This window comes from Nyctibius grandis, chromosome 1 (genome assembly GCF_013368605.1).
Source record: "Nyctibius grandis isolate bNycGra1 chromosome 1, bNycGra1.pri, whole genome shotgun sequence".
Taxonomy (NCBI): Eukaryota; Metazoa; Chordata; class Aves; order Nyctibiiformes; family Nyctibiidae; genus Nyctibius; species Nyctibius grandis.
This window is the reverse complement of record NC_090658.1, coordinates 84,816,025-84,829,436: the sequence shown is the minus strand read 5'-3', so window position 1 is coordinate 84,829,436 and position 13,412 is coordinate 84,816,025. Positions and strand designations below refer to the sequence as shown.

General features: G+C 43.1%; 2 protein-coding genes and 1 long non-coding RNA gene across 7 annotated transcripts in view; 1 reads left to right on the top strand and 2 right to left on the bottom strand.

The window, feature by feature from the left end:
- PNISR (PNN interacting serine and arginine rich protein) overlaps positions 1 to 6,143 on the bottom strand; it is a 30,882-nt gene extending 24,739 nt beyond the window's left edge. For both annotated transcript variants that reach the window (XR_011049190.1, XM_068412226.1), the window contains exon 1: positions 6,037 to 6,143. The gene's annotated coding sequence lies outside the window, so the exon portion shown is untranslated. The remainder of the gene's footprint in view (positions 1 to 6,036) is intronic.
- A 203-nt stretch (positions 6,144 to 6,346) lies between these two features.
- On the top strand, positions 6,347 to 8,828 carry LOC137670680 (uncharacterized). Its single transcript, XR_011049330.1, has 2 exons — positions 6,347 to 6,800; positions 7,385 to 8,828. It is a non-coding gene; the product is annotated as an uncharacterized lncRNA (long non-coding RNA).
- A 3,302-nt stretch (positions 8,829 to 12,130) lies between these two features.
- Positions 12,131 to 13,412, bottom strand: part of USP45 (ubiquitin specific peptidase 45) — a 55,664-nt gene continuing 54,382 nt past the window's right edge. For all 4 annotated transcript variants that reach the window (XM_068413604.1, XM_068413594.1, XM_068413618.1 and 1 more), the window contains one exon: positions 12,131 to 13,297. In XM_068413604.1, the coding sequence (XP_068269705.1) occupies positions 13,164 to 13,297 (134 nt within the window). In that variant the 3' untranslated portion in view covers positions 12,131 to 13,163. The remainder of the gene's footprint in view (positions 13,298 to 13,412) is intronic.

Genomic DNA, 13,412 nt, shown 5'->3' with positions numbered 1-13,412 from the left:
GAAATCATGAGACAGACTAGGACTCAGGCTGTCCCTAGGAGGAAAGTAGCAGGCACCTTCTGCTGTGTCACAAGCTGAAGAGATCAAGGTTAGGAACTCCTACATCAGACATCAACATCATTTGACCAGACCTCCAGGACACAAGCTAGCAGTCTGGTTTGTTCAACCCTATAGACAGGTAGACTAGTGACAGATGATTCCAGAACCTACAGAGCCAGAGCCAATAATCAAGTGCTTTCTGATGCAGAACAGAGACTGTTGCATCACCTTTCTGGTAACGTTACTCATCATCCCTGAACAGCAGGTCCATATGTGACGTGGGATGGCCTGACAAGTTTTACGTGCAATCTGAGCTCTAATACATAGCTGCAGAAGTTCTTCTGGTGACTAAAGATCTTGTTTTGCAGGCCTTCCAAACAGGCACTGCATTTTAGCAAATAAGAATCCATTATCTAAATAAACGAAGCTGAAACTGCAGGCGTCATGCATACTTTGAGAACCCCTACACAGCTAGACTTTGGACCCCAGGGTTTAAAGACAACACACTCTTTTTGATATTCCACTCATCGGTCAGATACCTAGGTAAAAAACAGATGTTCGATATCCTCTAAGATAACCTGCCATTGCAGCCATGACTTTTTGACTATCTTTAGGTCTACAGAGTAGCTGAAGGGAAGGAGCCCAAGAGGTAGGGGTCCTGGTTTGTAATAAACTGCAGTACTGTTTTTGAAACAAATTAATATTAAATAATCAATGTCATTAGCTAGGTAATCTTTTGTCATGAGCTCAAGAGAACACAAGCAGAATAGGTACATCAGCCTCTGTTTGATGCTTTTTGCGGAATTCCTGGGCTGCAGGGAGTCATCCACGTCACACCTTGAGAGGGATCTCAAAAGCACCACATCCTCTCTGGGCAGAGCTTCTCTGTCACATATAGGCTTAGACTCTGGAGATGGACCTAAAGGAAAATGGAGACATCTCAGAAGCAGAGGTCCTTGAAATCGACAGCCTAATCTCTTGACCTTTTGGGTGACCACCTTGTTCTAATGTAGGGTCTGTTCCTTTCATTCAAGGTAGCTGATATTGACTCTGAAGTTTTAGCACAGTGACTGGAGGTTTATGGTGAATTTCCATAATGAATTTTGTGGAACCGTTCAGTTGCAAACAGGATAAATTTAACCATACATTCACAACACCTGCAGCAAAGCAGTTAGTAAAATCCGACCAATGCCACCAAGAGTTCAAGCTGAACAGTGTTGCTTGGGAGCTGTTTCCCCCTCCTGCTTCCTCCCACTATGCTATTGCTTCATCAGCGTCATGATAGCATACACATCACTGATGAGGCTGGAAGGACTAGTGGATAAATATTCTAGGGATACGACCCCACCAGTTCATGCATTTCTTCCAAGGAATTACATAGAGCAGCTCATCCATGGTATTACTGACATCCAGACAAGCTGGAGTCCAAAGTCCATAAAGGACACAGACTGTACAAACTCCAAGAATATCTGTCTCAGTGTGCTCCAAACTGGAAGGAAATGTAAACTGAGCACTTCTTCCACGACTGTGTCACTGGAATAAAGAATACTTTACTGTAAGAATCTGTACACATCAGGTATGACTGAAAAAGAGAGATACAAAGGAAAAATGGCCTCACACACCCAGAGGAGCCCCTCCACCAAGAAGAAAAATTTAATGCAGGAAGGGTACCACAAGAATCATCAGCTGGTGATCTTAATGTGGGAGACCCACATAAGTCAGAAAACCTCTGCAGCTGAAAGGATCTGGAAGTATGGAAGAGCGCTGCACCCTACGCACCCACGTAGGAACGAACTCTAGGAGTTACTACAGAAGGGCCGCAGACACACATTCACTCAGAACAATTGCATACCATCACTCAGACAAAAACATACAAGCTTCCATTTTATTTGGGAAAACAAATATTTACTACTACATTATTCTCAGCTGCGGATTAGAAAATGAAACATTTATGGGGTGAGTTAAGTTTGCAATAAATCAGAAAAAAAAAAGTTAAAATAACTATCTTGACTGCTACTCTGTTTCACCCATTCCACTTTTAGTTGGCCAAGGACTTCTCTACATCACCTACGGCATCACCCTAAGGTATCTGATGCCCAGATATTGTGTATCTTTTCTCTTCCTGAGAACCAGAAGCTACACCAATGTGCCTGCTGGGATCTGTTAGCAAGATGTCCAGTCAAAAAATGTATAAAATTCTTCCAGGCCATTTACAGCTGTTTATCACTAGAACGCTGGAAGTCAACTTCAGTTATTCTGCTGCATTTTTTAACATCAGAACTATTCTTTCTTCTCTATTGAAGAATAGAGGCTTTCCAAATGCATAACCAAGATCCAAAATACAGAACCAGAAAAAGAACTGAAGAAAATGGCTTGTTCAGTATCTACAAAGTTTTCCAGAACCTGGTTCACACGTCAGCATGTCTGACTAATATTTACAGGGCTACCAAGATGAAGTAGGCTGAACAAAGGCCAAATTAAAAAAAAAAAAAAGTTCTCTGAAAACTTCTTCATTGAGTCATTCAAGCAGTGTAGCTTCCAAAGTCTGTTATTTTAAACTTAAATCTACATACTCACTGAGCTGAAGACAACCCTTTTAAAAGAACAAAAGGACTGGATATTGGCAACTCAGGTGACATTTGCTTATTTTTTGTATTTTGAAGACGTAAGGATAGACACATGCTTTTGATTATCATAAAGCACCAAAACCACTGCTAAAACATTCACTATCACAGAAACATCACAGTAACTTAAGTAGTTTGAGTCAAAAATCTATTGGGTTTGGGGGGCAGGGGCAAGGCTGATCTGATTATTTTTTGCACTTATTTCCACTAGAAGACCTGATGCTAGATTTTCAATTAGCCATGTAACACAGCATTATTTTTTTTCTGAAGTGAACTGTCCATCTGCAGCTTCCTCCTTGATGAACATGCTTTGCACAAAAAATTAATAGTACCAATAACTAAATAAACAAGCAACTATTCCTCACTGCTCATGAGCAGGTATTACCCTCAATGATAAATACAGTTATCACTTAAGGAAGAAAGATCAGCTAGTGATGAAAGTAAGAACGTCTAATAAAACCTACCCACAGTATTACTGGTTGCCAAAGGCAGACTTACAATCATCATGTACCTCAGTGTCACGGTTTAAAGCTGGGCCAGCTATTAACCTGGTGGCAGATGCTCTCTGTTAACCCTCCCCACCCACCCTAAGGGAAAGGGAAAAGGGAGAGAGACTTACGGGTTGGAAAGTTAAAACAGTTTTAATAAACTATAGTAATGAAAAAGAGTATAATAATAATAATAGAAATAATCAAATATATACAAATATATACAAAACCAAGATCAAGAGCTTGGAAATCCTCCTCAGGCAGAGTTGCTCCCCCCAGCACGGGCAGAGGGGAAAATGCAGTACCTCCCCTGCCATCACACCTGCAGGCTTTTAACTGGAGAATTGGCAAAGCTGGTACCAATCAGTGGGAGACAGGAGGGCCCCTCCCTCCTGGGCCCCACCTCCAGGAGGCAGTGGGTTAGTGATAAATAGGAAAGTGAGAATGACGTGTATGGGATGGAATACCTCGTTGGTCAATCTTGGGTCACCTGCCCTGTCTGCTCCTCCCTGCAGGTGCGACCCCCCTTCGGCTCTTCACTCATAAGCAGTGAGGAATTTAGCAGTGACCTTGGTTTCTCTAAGACTAATTGGCCTGGTTTGGGCCAAACCAGGACACTCAGTCACGAAAAGAAGGGACACTGGACACTCCTGTCTCCATAATATCTTTGCACAATCCTGCACCTCACTGAAAATCAAACACGGTTACGACTCCTCTCTACCTCTACAGGTTATATGGCGAGTTGTCCACTAAAAATTTGTGGAACTGTGCTAAATTTGTGGACTCTTAAGCCCTGCAATACCTCTTGAGCCTGAAAGTGGAGAAACTGCTCTTTCAGAGCAGGAGTTTGCACGTCACATGTGACAAAGACAATACAGGAAATCTCACAATGGCATAACTGCAGAGATGACACAAGCTTTGCTGCTGCCCCAGACAAATTAAAAATCAGCAGCTTGTCTTCTGATTTGCCACTGAATTGTCAGTAATGCCAGCGACTTGTCCCTGGACAAAACCGAGGCTCCCAGTTCCCCCTGTGTTCTACAATCAGGGGGAGCCGCAGCATCTGTCACCTCCTTGAGAGGCACCATCTCTCTGCGCGGCCTGACTTTAGAGTTTGAAAGGGGTTTCTTACTCCTACACACGATACAGCTATTCAGCTGGACTGGACTGTTCTTTGTAACCCTGTCTTTGTAAAATGATGCTTGAATATTGTCTGCTGCTAGACACGCCTTAAGCTTTGAAGACAATCATTCCTCATCTTTAAGAGGTGGCTGACCCTTTGCCTTAAAACGAATCCTTTAGAGCATTCATTGCTCCCTGTATCCCATCTCTTTCAATAAAGATAGTTTGCACACAAACATTTACAGGTATGACTGTAACAAAAGAAATTAACAACAACCAAGGTGGCTGAATACTCTGTAATCTGTTTCAGAAACTTGGTGAATTTCAGCTGGAGTAACACAGCATAGCATCATCCAATGGTTTGGGTTGGAAGCATCCTTCAAAGACCATCTAGTCCAACTCCCCTGCCATGGGCAGGGACGTCTTGCACCAGACTAGGTTCCTCAAAGCCCTGTCCAACCTGGTCTTGAACACTTCCAATGATGGGGCAATCCACAACTTCTGTGGGAAACCTGTTCCACTGTCTCACCATCCTCACTGTAAAAAATTTCTTCCTTATGTCCAGTCTAAATCTACCCTCTTTCAGATGAAAACCATTGCCTCTTGTCCTGTTACTACAGGCCCTGGTAACAAGTCCCTCTCCAGCTTTCCTGTAGGCCCCCTTCAGGTACTGGAAGGCTGCTATAAGGTCTCCCTGAAGCCTTCTCTTCTCCAGGCTGAACAACCCCAACTCTCTCAGCCTCTCTTCAGAGGTGAGGTGCTCCAGATCCCTGGTCATCTTCGTGGCCCCATCCTTAACTGTAAAGCCTAGCACATCCCATCCAAATTTAGTTCAACACTGAACTTTGTGGGATTGTCTCAAAAAGCACTGAGAATCTGTCTGGGTAAGTGCTTAACGCAAAAAGGCTTGCAAACCTGCGGTCTGTTTAAGGGCCAATTTAGAAACATCCTGCATTTTCCAAGCTAGAGAACCAGGTTAAGGTATCTCACAAATGTTGCTGCGTGTGACGATATTGTCGATTTTAGTTCCCTGGAGCCCTCCAGTGGAACGAACTCATAAGAATACCCACGAACCCCAGGAAACAGCGCAAATATTCCAGATTTCACCTGCAGGAGCCAGGCTGCTGGCAGTCAACTACCCACTCCTGGTGCAGGTGCTGGTCCCTCACCAGGTTAGCGGCTCACTAAGCAGACGTTCTCCCCCGCGCACCGAGGGGCGTTGCGTTACCGGCAACGAGCAATGTTCCTTGGACAAGGCCGGGGCCAGCTGCGCGCTCCCCCCGCGGGCCTCTCCCCGTCACCCGAGGGGGCTTCATCCCGGCAGAGGCAACGCCGGGCGGCCCCGTGGCCCCCGGCCAGTAACGGGACCCGTCCCCGGCGGCCCCCGGGGATCCCCGTCGGGGCGGCGGCGCATGCGTGCTGGGCGGGACGGGGTCCCGAGGGCTCCCCGGCGCCGGCCGCCCCTCGTCCCCCTGCCGCGCATGCGCAGCGGGCCAGCCGGGCGGCGGGGGAGGGCGAGGAGCTCGAGTCGTCCCTTCTCGTCCAGGCCGGCGGTTTCCGCTCGGGGCGGCGCGGCGCCGCCAGCTCCTCACGCCCGGCGAGGAGCTGCCGCCACGGCGCGGGCACCCTCCAGCGCCTCCCGGCTCGGCTTGGCGGGAGGAGGAGGAGGAGGAGGAGGAGGAGGAGCGAAGGGGAAGATCGGGTCAGCTCGACACCCGCCGACCCCGGGAGCGCTGGCGAGCGCAGCCTGCCCCGCTACTTACACTCTCCCCCGCCTCCCGCCGCAGGCGATGCCGCTGCTACCGCTCCGCGGCCGCTTTCTCCCCTCTTTCGCTCCTCGTCTTCACGAACAAGACAATATGGCGCCTACTGGCGCTCACCCGGAAGTAAAACTCGTCACGCTGGTGACCCTTGCCTGGCACACGCGAACGCCTCTTGCCGCCATCTTTGCTAAGGGCTGGCGGTGCCTCCCTTCCCCTCCCTCGGCGGGAAGCGGCTGGTCGGCCCCGCGCGTGACGCCCCGCCGCCCGCCGCCATCTTTACTGTGGGCAGCCACACAAGTTCCTACCGCTCGCCACTTTCCATGGCAGCCGCGGCGGGGGAGGAAGGCGGGGCTGCGCGGCCTCCCCCTGCGCGGGAAGCGAGACCCCCGCCGGCAGTGACCCCCCGCCTGGCCTGGCCCGGCCGCCGTGTGCCGCCGTCGAGGCCCCGCCGGGCTGGCCCACATCACCTTATCAGCGCAGGACGCCCCGGGACCGCCCCGAGGCCTCTCCCCGGGGCGTCGCGGGGCTGGAGCGCAGCTGGGAGCGGTGGGGAGCAACCGGGATTCACCTCCTCGCCGGCGTGCGTTGATGTGGGGAGACCCATGGGAAGCTCATGAGCTCTGTGGCCTCCACAGGCAACTGGTAGTCAGAGAGTGTAATCACGGGCTCCAGTGCGGAGGGAGGGCGGAGCCTCCATGAAGAGGTATATAAAGCTACTTCATTAAGTGGATGTAACTCTGGGCAACGCTACTGTATTGAAATATGTAAGTAACTTACATGTTGCACAAGTGCAGGGTGTCGGCATGCTAAGAAGGGTCAGTGAGTGCATATCTAGAGCATTCGTGGAGCAGGACAATTCTTTGAGTAGTTTATTCAGAATATCCAAATGAACTTTTAAGTTATCATGAGATTTACCTTGAAGATGTCATTGTATTTTAATGTATGAAAAACAACCAAAATCATCCTTGGTAAATAGCTCTTGTATCAACATCCGGGTTGATTCTGTAGGCAGGGACTTAGTGGTTGCGTTGCTTTTTGTGGAACGGAGGTTTTCATTAGCTAGCACATTACTAACCGCTGTGATCACTTCCTTTCCTTCCTTTAGTGTAATCCGTTGTAAGTGCCTAAAGCATCCATAATCTCTTTGGTCATTGGATAAAGTAATTTAAATATGCACATGGCATAACAGAAAAAATTATTATTTGTAAATCTATAGAAAATTGAAAGCTTCAAGAAACTTGTGATTTACTTCATGTAATAGTTTTCATTGTAACAGTTGTTGGTGCCACTTATGCTACATATTACTGTTAACTGAAGTGTCCTAGACCTTTACCTTTTTGTGTCGCAGTGGCTGAACCATGAACACTTTCCATGGACAGAAGTGTTCTGGAAGCTTCAAGTCTGTCCAGCGTTGACTGATGCACAGCTGGAAACCTGAAGTGGTACTTACGCTTTAAGTTACTGCTGAAACTGGGGATGTGAGGGAGACCCACTCTTGGTCCTGGTCTTATCACAGAATTACAGAACTCGGTTCTTGAAAAGGGAACAAACTGTCTCTTCATCTATGACCTATGCCACAGATTTTAAGGCAGAGGGAAAGAAGTGATGTAGTTTAAGTGTTCAAGGATATGGACTCATCTCTGGGTGGCTCTTCCAAGTTGGGACACAAGATGAAAGGAAAAAATATTCTCCAGCTGGAAAAAATTGGAAGCTTTGTGAACTCAACTGTATAACATACAGGCTATATTTAAACAATATAGCTTTCCAAATGGTTGGATGTTTTATTTATACATTTGTCAAATAATATACACCATAGATGTAAAGATGAATAGAAGATAAATGGCAGCTTTATTCTGAGAAACTTGTGCTTTACTTAGGATAGATTGGAAAACTGATCAGATTTTTGTTTGTTTTTTAAATACAGTCTGTGTTTAAGGCCCTGTTTACTTCATAAATTTTTGAATTAGAAATCTACAAATAAAGTGGACAATACATCAGTACTGTAGTAAAATTCTAAAAATATTATTTGTTATTTAAATACATGTAGAGTAAAGAGTATTAGTTCAAACATGAAAAAAGTGAATGAAAACAAGGTGAGGCGTTTATCATGCTTGATTTATTGCTCACAAGTATTTTGGACTTAGCAACAGGTTTTTTTGATTACTTGGATTGTCTTTTGTGTAAGTGCAAGAAACATCCTTGACACTAAGAAATAGTTTTTCTGCTAATACCAATGAAAACAGAAATATTTACAACTTTATAGAAATTGAATGTATACCAAGTAGCTTTAAAGTAGTTACAATGCATTGCAATTATTATAACAAATAAATTCACTTAGATTTTTTTGTATAATGTTGTACAAAGAAAGTGTTTTGACTTGCACTAACAGACACAAAATATATAATCTCAGTTTACAAAAAAAAATAGATTTTGAATCGTCACTTCACTGTTTCTGCAGTTTATTTATACACCAACAGGAGAGGTACAAACAGCTGAAACAGCTGGCAAAATGACATCCTAAGACATAGTAAATAGATACAGAAGCAAAAATAATCCATTCTAAAATAATTAGACTGAAATGGTTCTACTGAAAATTAGTGGCATCTCTTTCACATAGATATATAAATCTGTACAAATGCATAAATGTGTACAGGGCACAGCAAAAAAGTTTCCAACTGATGAAAACTGAGGAAATCAAATTTTTGTTTAACCAGGGCTGCTGTAAAGCTGTTTTGTGAAGTATGCTGCCACTTTTTAATTAAAATTGGATTTGCTAATTTTTGCTAACATGAGTTATATTCATATGCTTCTTGTCCTCATTTTAATACATCTTCAAGTTTCTCCTCAAGAAATTGTTCCTTTCCAAATCTTAGTTTGTTACTAATATGTTCAAGTATGATTTTTATAATAGGTTAATTTGAGAATGCAGATGCATTCATTTCACATCTCTATGATTCAGTTTGTGTTAGTATAAAAAAGAAGTCCACAGAGGAGCAAATGGTGAAGTTAAGACATTTCAGCCTTTTAATGAATTTCTAAACCACTCTCACCTGCTACCACTTGAAATCCTTAAGTAAGAGCACTTCATAGATATGCACAGAGGGTGCAGATGGGAACAGGCGAGGAAAGTTTGGCAGGCTGCACGGATTTCATTTTCTAAACAAAGACGATTGCAGTGCGTACATTTTGGGCAGAGAAGTTTAGGGTTGGTTGGTTGGTTTGTTTTTCCTTCACCACAAAGTATTTGTAGCCCTCTCTTAGGAGAACAGGCTTATACAGACATGATGTCTGTACATGTATTGGTGTAGATAGGTTTGTATAATAAATCTTCTCCCCATCACTTTTTGCCATATTTTGCATAAATAGTATATAAACTCAAAGTTAACAAAGTTCTTTCTGAGGAGAAAGACTATATCTGGACTAACTCCTTAGCTGATACAGCCGTCTTTGTTGATGCTTCTGCTCTGGGGAAACTTTTGTAGGGGGTTCCAGTTGTCCATATGCAAATCGTAACTTAGGTTTACTTACTGAAGAGTGAGGAACTACTTGGTTTGCTTTCGTTCTCATTGTTTTAAGGGCACTGTCTTGTGACTGGTCAGCAGAGAGCTGCTCGAGAGTCACTGTTTTTCTCAGATACCTGTATTGCCATCTGTAGGCAAGACTATAGTCACAGTAGCTCTTCCAGTAGGAGTTTTGCTAGTTCATGGAACGCAAGCGATGGGATGGGGAAACATTATGTTATGGTTAAGGATCGATGAAAGGAAAGGATTGACAGAGGCTTATGGAGACCCCAAAACATAAAGAATAGATCAGCCTGATGAAGAAAACAGTGGTGCCCTTGTGAGAAGAGAAGGGTGGGACAAAGACAAAGATGTTTCTAAGCTATTCCAAATTAAGCAGCAGGCTACTGCACTTTCTCTGAAAAAAAAAAAACAACCACCACCCCCCTCCCCCCCCCCAAAAAAACACAAACCAAACAAAAACCCAACAAAGTATGGTGTAGCTCTGTGAAGAGTAGATGCTGTAGGCCCAAAAAGATTTTTTGGTCTGGTAACAGAAGATATTTTTAAGGAGAGTCTTAAACTTTCGAACCCTTCAGTTAAATTCTGAAAACCCATAGGCTGTCAATAGCGTGCACGCATCAGGAAACTAAGAGTTTCTAGACTCTGCAAATAGCCTCTAGAATCATGTTTAACATTTTAGCAAATACAGGATGTACACACCTGTTTTCCTGGAACACCCTGACCTTCTCTTGCAATTCCTGATAAGGAACTATAACAGGTCTTCAGAATGTATATTTATGTACAATCGCTTTGGAGCCAAATTTTGCCACACACACCCCCTGCCATGTCTTGAAGGACACACTCCGTGTGACTTGCATCTAAAATTGTGTGACATCTCGCATTAGTCATCAATTCTTCAGTCTACATCACAGAATCACAGATGACATCACTTGTTGCCTTCATTTTTAGAGAATGTTTTCTTCTCTAATATTTTCATACCTGTTCCTGACTCTCAGCTTACTGGAGTTGCTGCTAACACTGCTTTTTATTTCAACTCAGGAAGCCTCATGCAGGAGCAACAGTGATGGCTATCTCGGATAAAGGCGTTTTAGCTTTTTTTCATGCCGTATGCTCTCCATGTTCTATAAAACACCTTAATAGCAAGGAAATGTTCCCTGGCTGTTAATGAGGAAATAATCCCGCCAGCATCTCCCATGGCATCCTGGTCAGTATGTCTGCTTGGGAAGATTTCAGCAGTCCAAACAGCGTGTGAACTCCAGTTCAAAAGAAGTGAAGACCACCTCAGGAGTTTCCTGAAAATAGCATTAAAATTAAGAAAATATATACGTTAAGAACCTTGTTCTGTTTCTCTCCTAGTTTTGTACTCCAGGGAGGTAGTTCTAGGCTAGAAAGTAGGAGATTAATATAGGTGCTTAAGTTCAGTAGTGTTACAGAAGTCAGCCAAACAAGGAACTTCAGGCCTCATCTAGTCAGTCTGTCTGCTTTAAGGTGGATCAAAAACACTCCATCTGCAGTCTCCTAGCGAGATTGTGTCACAGAAGTGAAACTTAGTTGGTATTTGCTGTGATTCTAGCCCAAAACTAATTCTGAGTTTTGATCAGTTATATACAGAGGGGGAAGGTGTGTGTAGGTGGATGAAGGGTATGGGAAGATAAGGAGGTAAAAGAGAATTAACATATTTTAACCAACTCTAGTCTAAACATGATTATTTTCTTTCTTTCTTTCTTAGTGTAGACTCAGGGTAAGATGTGTTTAGTTGGAATACAGATGGCTAAAGCTGACTGCTTGGTTTCTCTGAGTTTTACTACTTTTGGGTAGATCAAGACAATTTTAATCTGGAGAGGGAAAAAGTTATTGCATTGGCCAAAATGCACACCCTAATTTTGACCTAAACAGAGGAGTTTTCATTTGGAAAATAAAATCCTGTGTGACTAGGGGCTGACTCTGTTATGACAATCAATCATCAGTTGTATGGCCTAACAATCCTTAGTGCCTGCACAAGTACGTACAAGTAATGTGGCTATAAAATATACCTCAGCAGTTCGAGCAAATGCAACTATGGCAGGTTTTGCTATTTTCTTATGCAAAAGTGTGAATGCAGGTGGGATGAAGCTCTGAAACAGAACTAGGGAATAGGAAAGACATGCAAGTAGGTATGACAGCATGTGGTAGAGACAGTAATAGGGGCAGAATGTTTTTTCACCAAAAAACATTTCCATAAATGAAAATAGTAAGCAGAAATAAACATAGCCTTTTCTCTACCAAAGAGCAAGCTGGACAGGATTTAACTGTTACAGAAATAATTTGTATTTAAGTAACTGCTTATTAAACAAATGAATTACCGCATAGCTTCAAAGCAGTCATCAGATTTTGACCTTAAAATGCATCTATTACTCTCTGGGTTGGAAATGAGAAATTACCAAAAGAGTAACAACTCAAAACAGGGCAGGCAAACAGGATACAGAAACAAGTTCTGCCACACAGACACCTGCTGTCCTCCACTGATGACAAAGGGAAGTCCAGACATGTATCAGAGGGCAAAAGTCATCATTTACTGTCCAACTCACACACACAGTGCAAAAATAATGTATAGTTTATTACTCCTGTGAGAAAAGTATTCAGGAACAGATAAACAGATTCATGTTTGAAACCAAAAGTAACAGAATTACCCAGTTACACTTAAACCCTATACATATTCATACACGAGCTTATATGCTGTACATTGTCATAATTATGAAGCTGAAAATTGAATTATTTGCAATTCTCTTTCCTAGAAGGCAAAATTACAATATATATTGATGGATTTATGGTGTGCATATATCTATACATACACACGTGTGTGTGTGTGTGTGTATATATATGTCAGAGGATATATATATGCGCACACCAAGTATATATTTATATTAAAACAGGAGTACATTGTTATACCAGTGCCAGTTGGAGACAGCTGAAAGGGTAGGGTACTGGGTATCATCTGAGGGTTCACTGTCACTTTGCAGAAGCTGTGTTTTCCCCATCTGTTCCCAGCTCTATCAGGAAAGTGCACTCCAGCATTACCCAGAGACGGCTGTTGTTAATCCGTTCTGGAAACACTGTGCTTTCCCATTACTACATGTGGAAGAAACATGATTTGACAGGTTCTTGTTTGCAGAAATCTTAACAGCTGACATCCAACCCAGTGACAGGAAGGATCTGGACTAGATCACAAAAAGTTTAAATACTTTATATTGTTATTGTACATCAGCAAATCCAGGCACTTAACGCTATCAGCATTTTTATTCTCAACTGTTCTAGAACTATGGTGAAAGCTTATCTTTATTAAAATCTAGAACAAACTTTCCATAGACCTCAGTAGGATAGGACATCATCTTACATTCTAATGGTACTGTATTTTAATGAATCCAGGAATTTTAAATGTTTGGCAAAGTGTGTACTTTTAGAGAACCATTCAGATATTTATAACAGCTTGACTGAACTTCAGAGTCAACATGGTAAATTCTCTACAAGATAAAGGCACAATATTTACAGGTACTCTTACCACTGCAGCTTTAAATAAGATAAACTAAATAACCACTACCATCTTTTAAATTAAACTGTTGAGAATTATAGTAATAATCTTTCATAAAAAAGTAGATATGCTTGTGCGTTTAGTACTCTTGATTCTGGAACCATCTGAACATGGGCATCACTAACATACACCCACTGTCCTCCTGATGCTCCCATGGCTTCTTTTAAACCTGAAATGCAAGAGCAAAAGAAGTTGTTTCTTGTCTCTCACATCACCATCAAACAAATACAGTGGATATTTCAAAAAGCAAGAGAAGCTTCTAACCCACAAGAATAACTCATGAC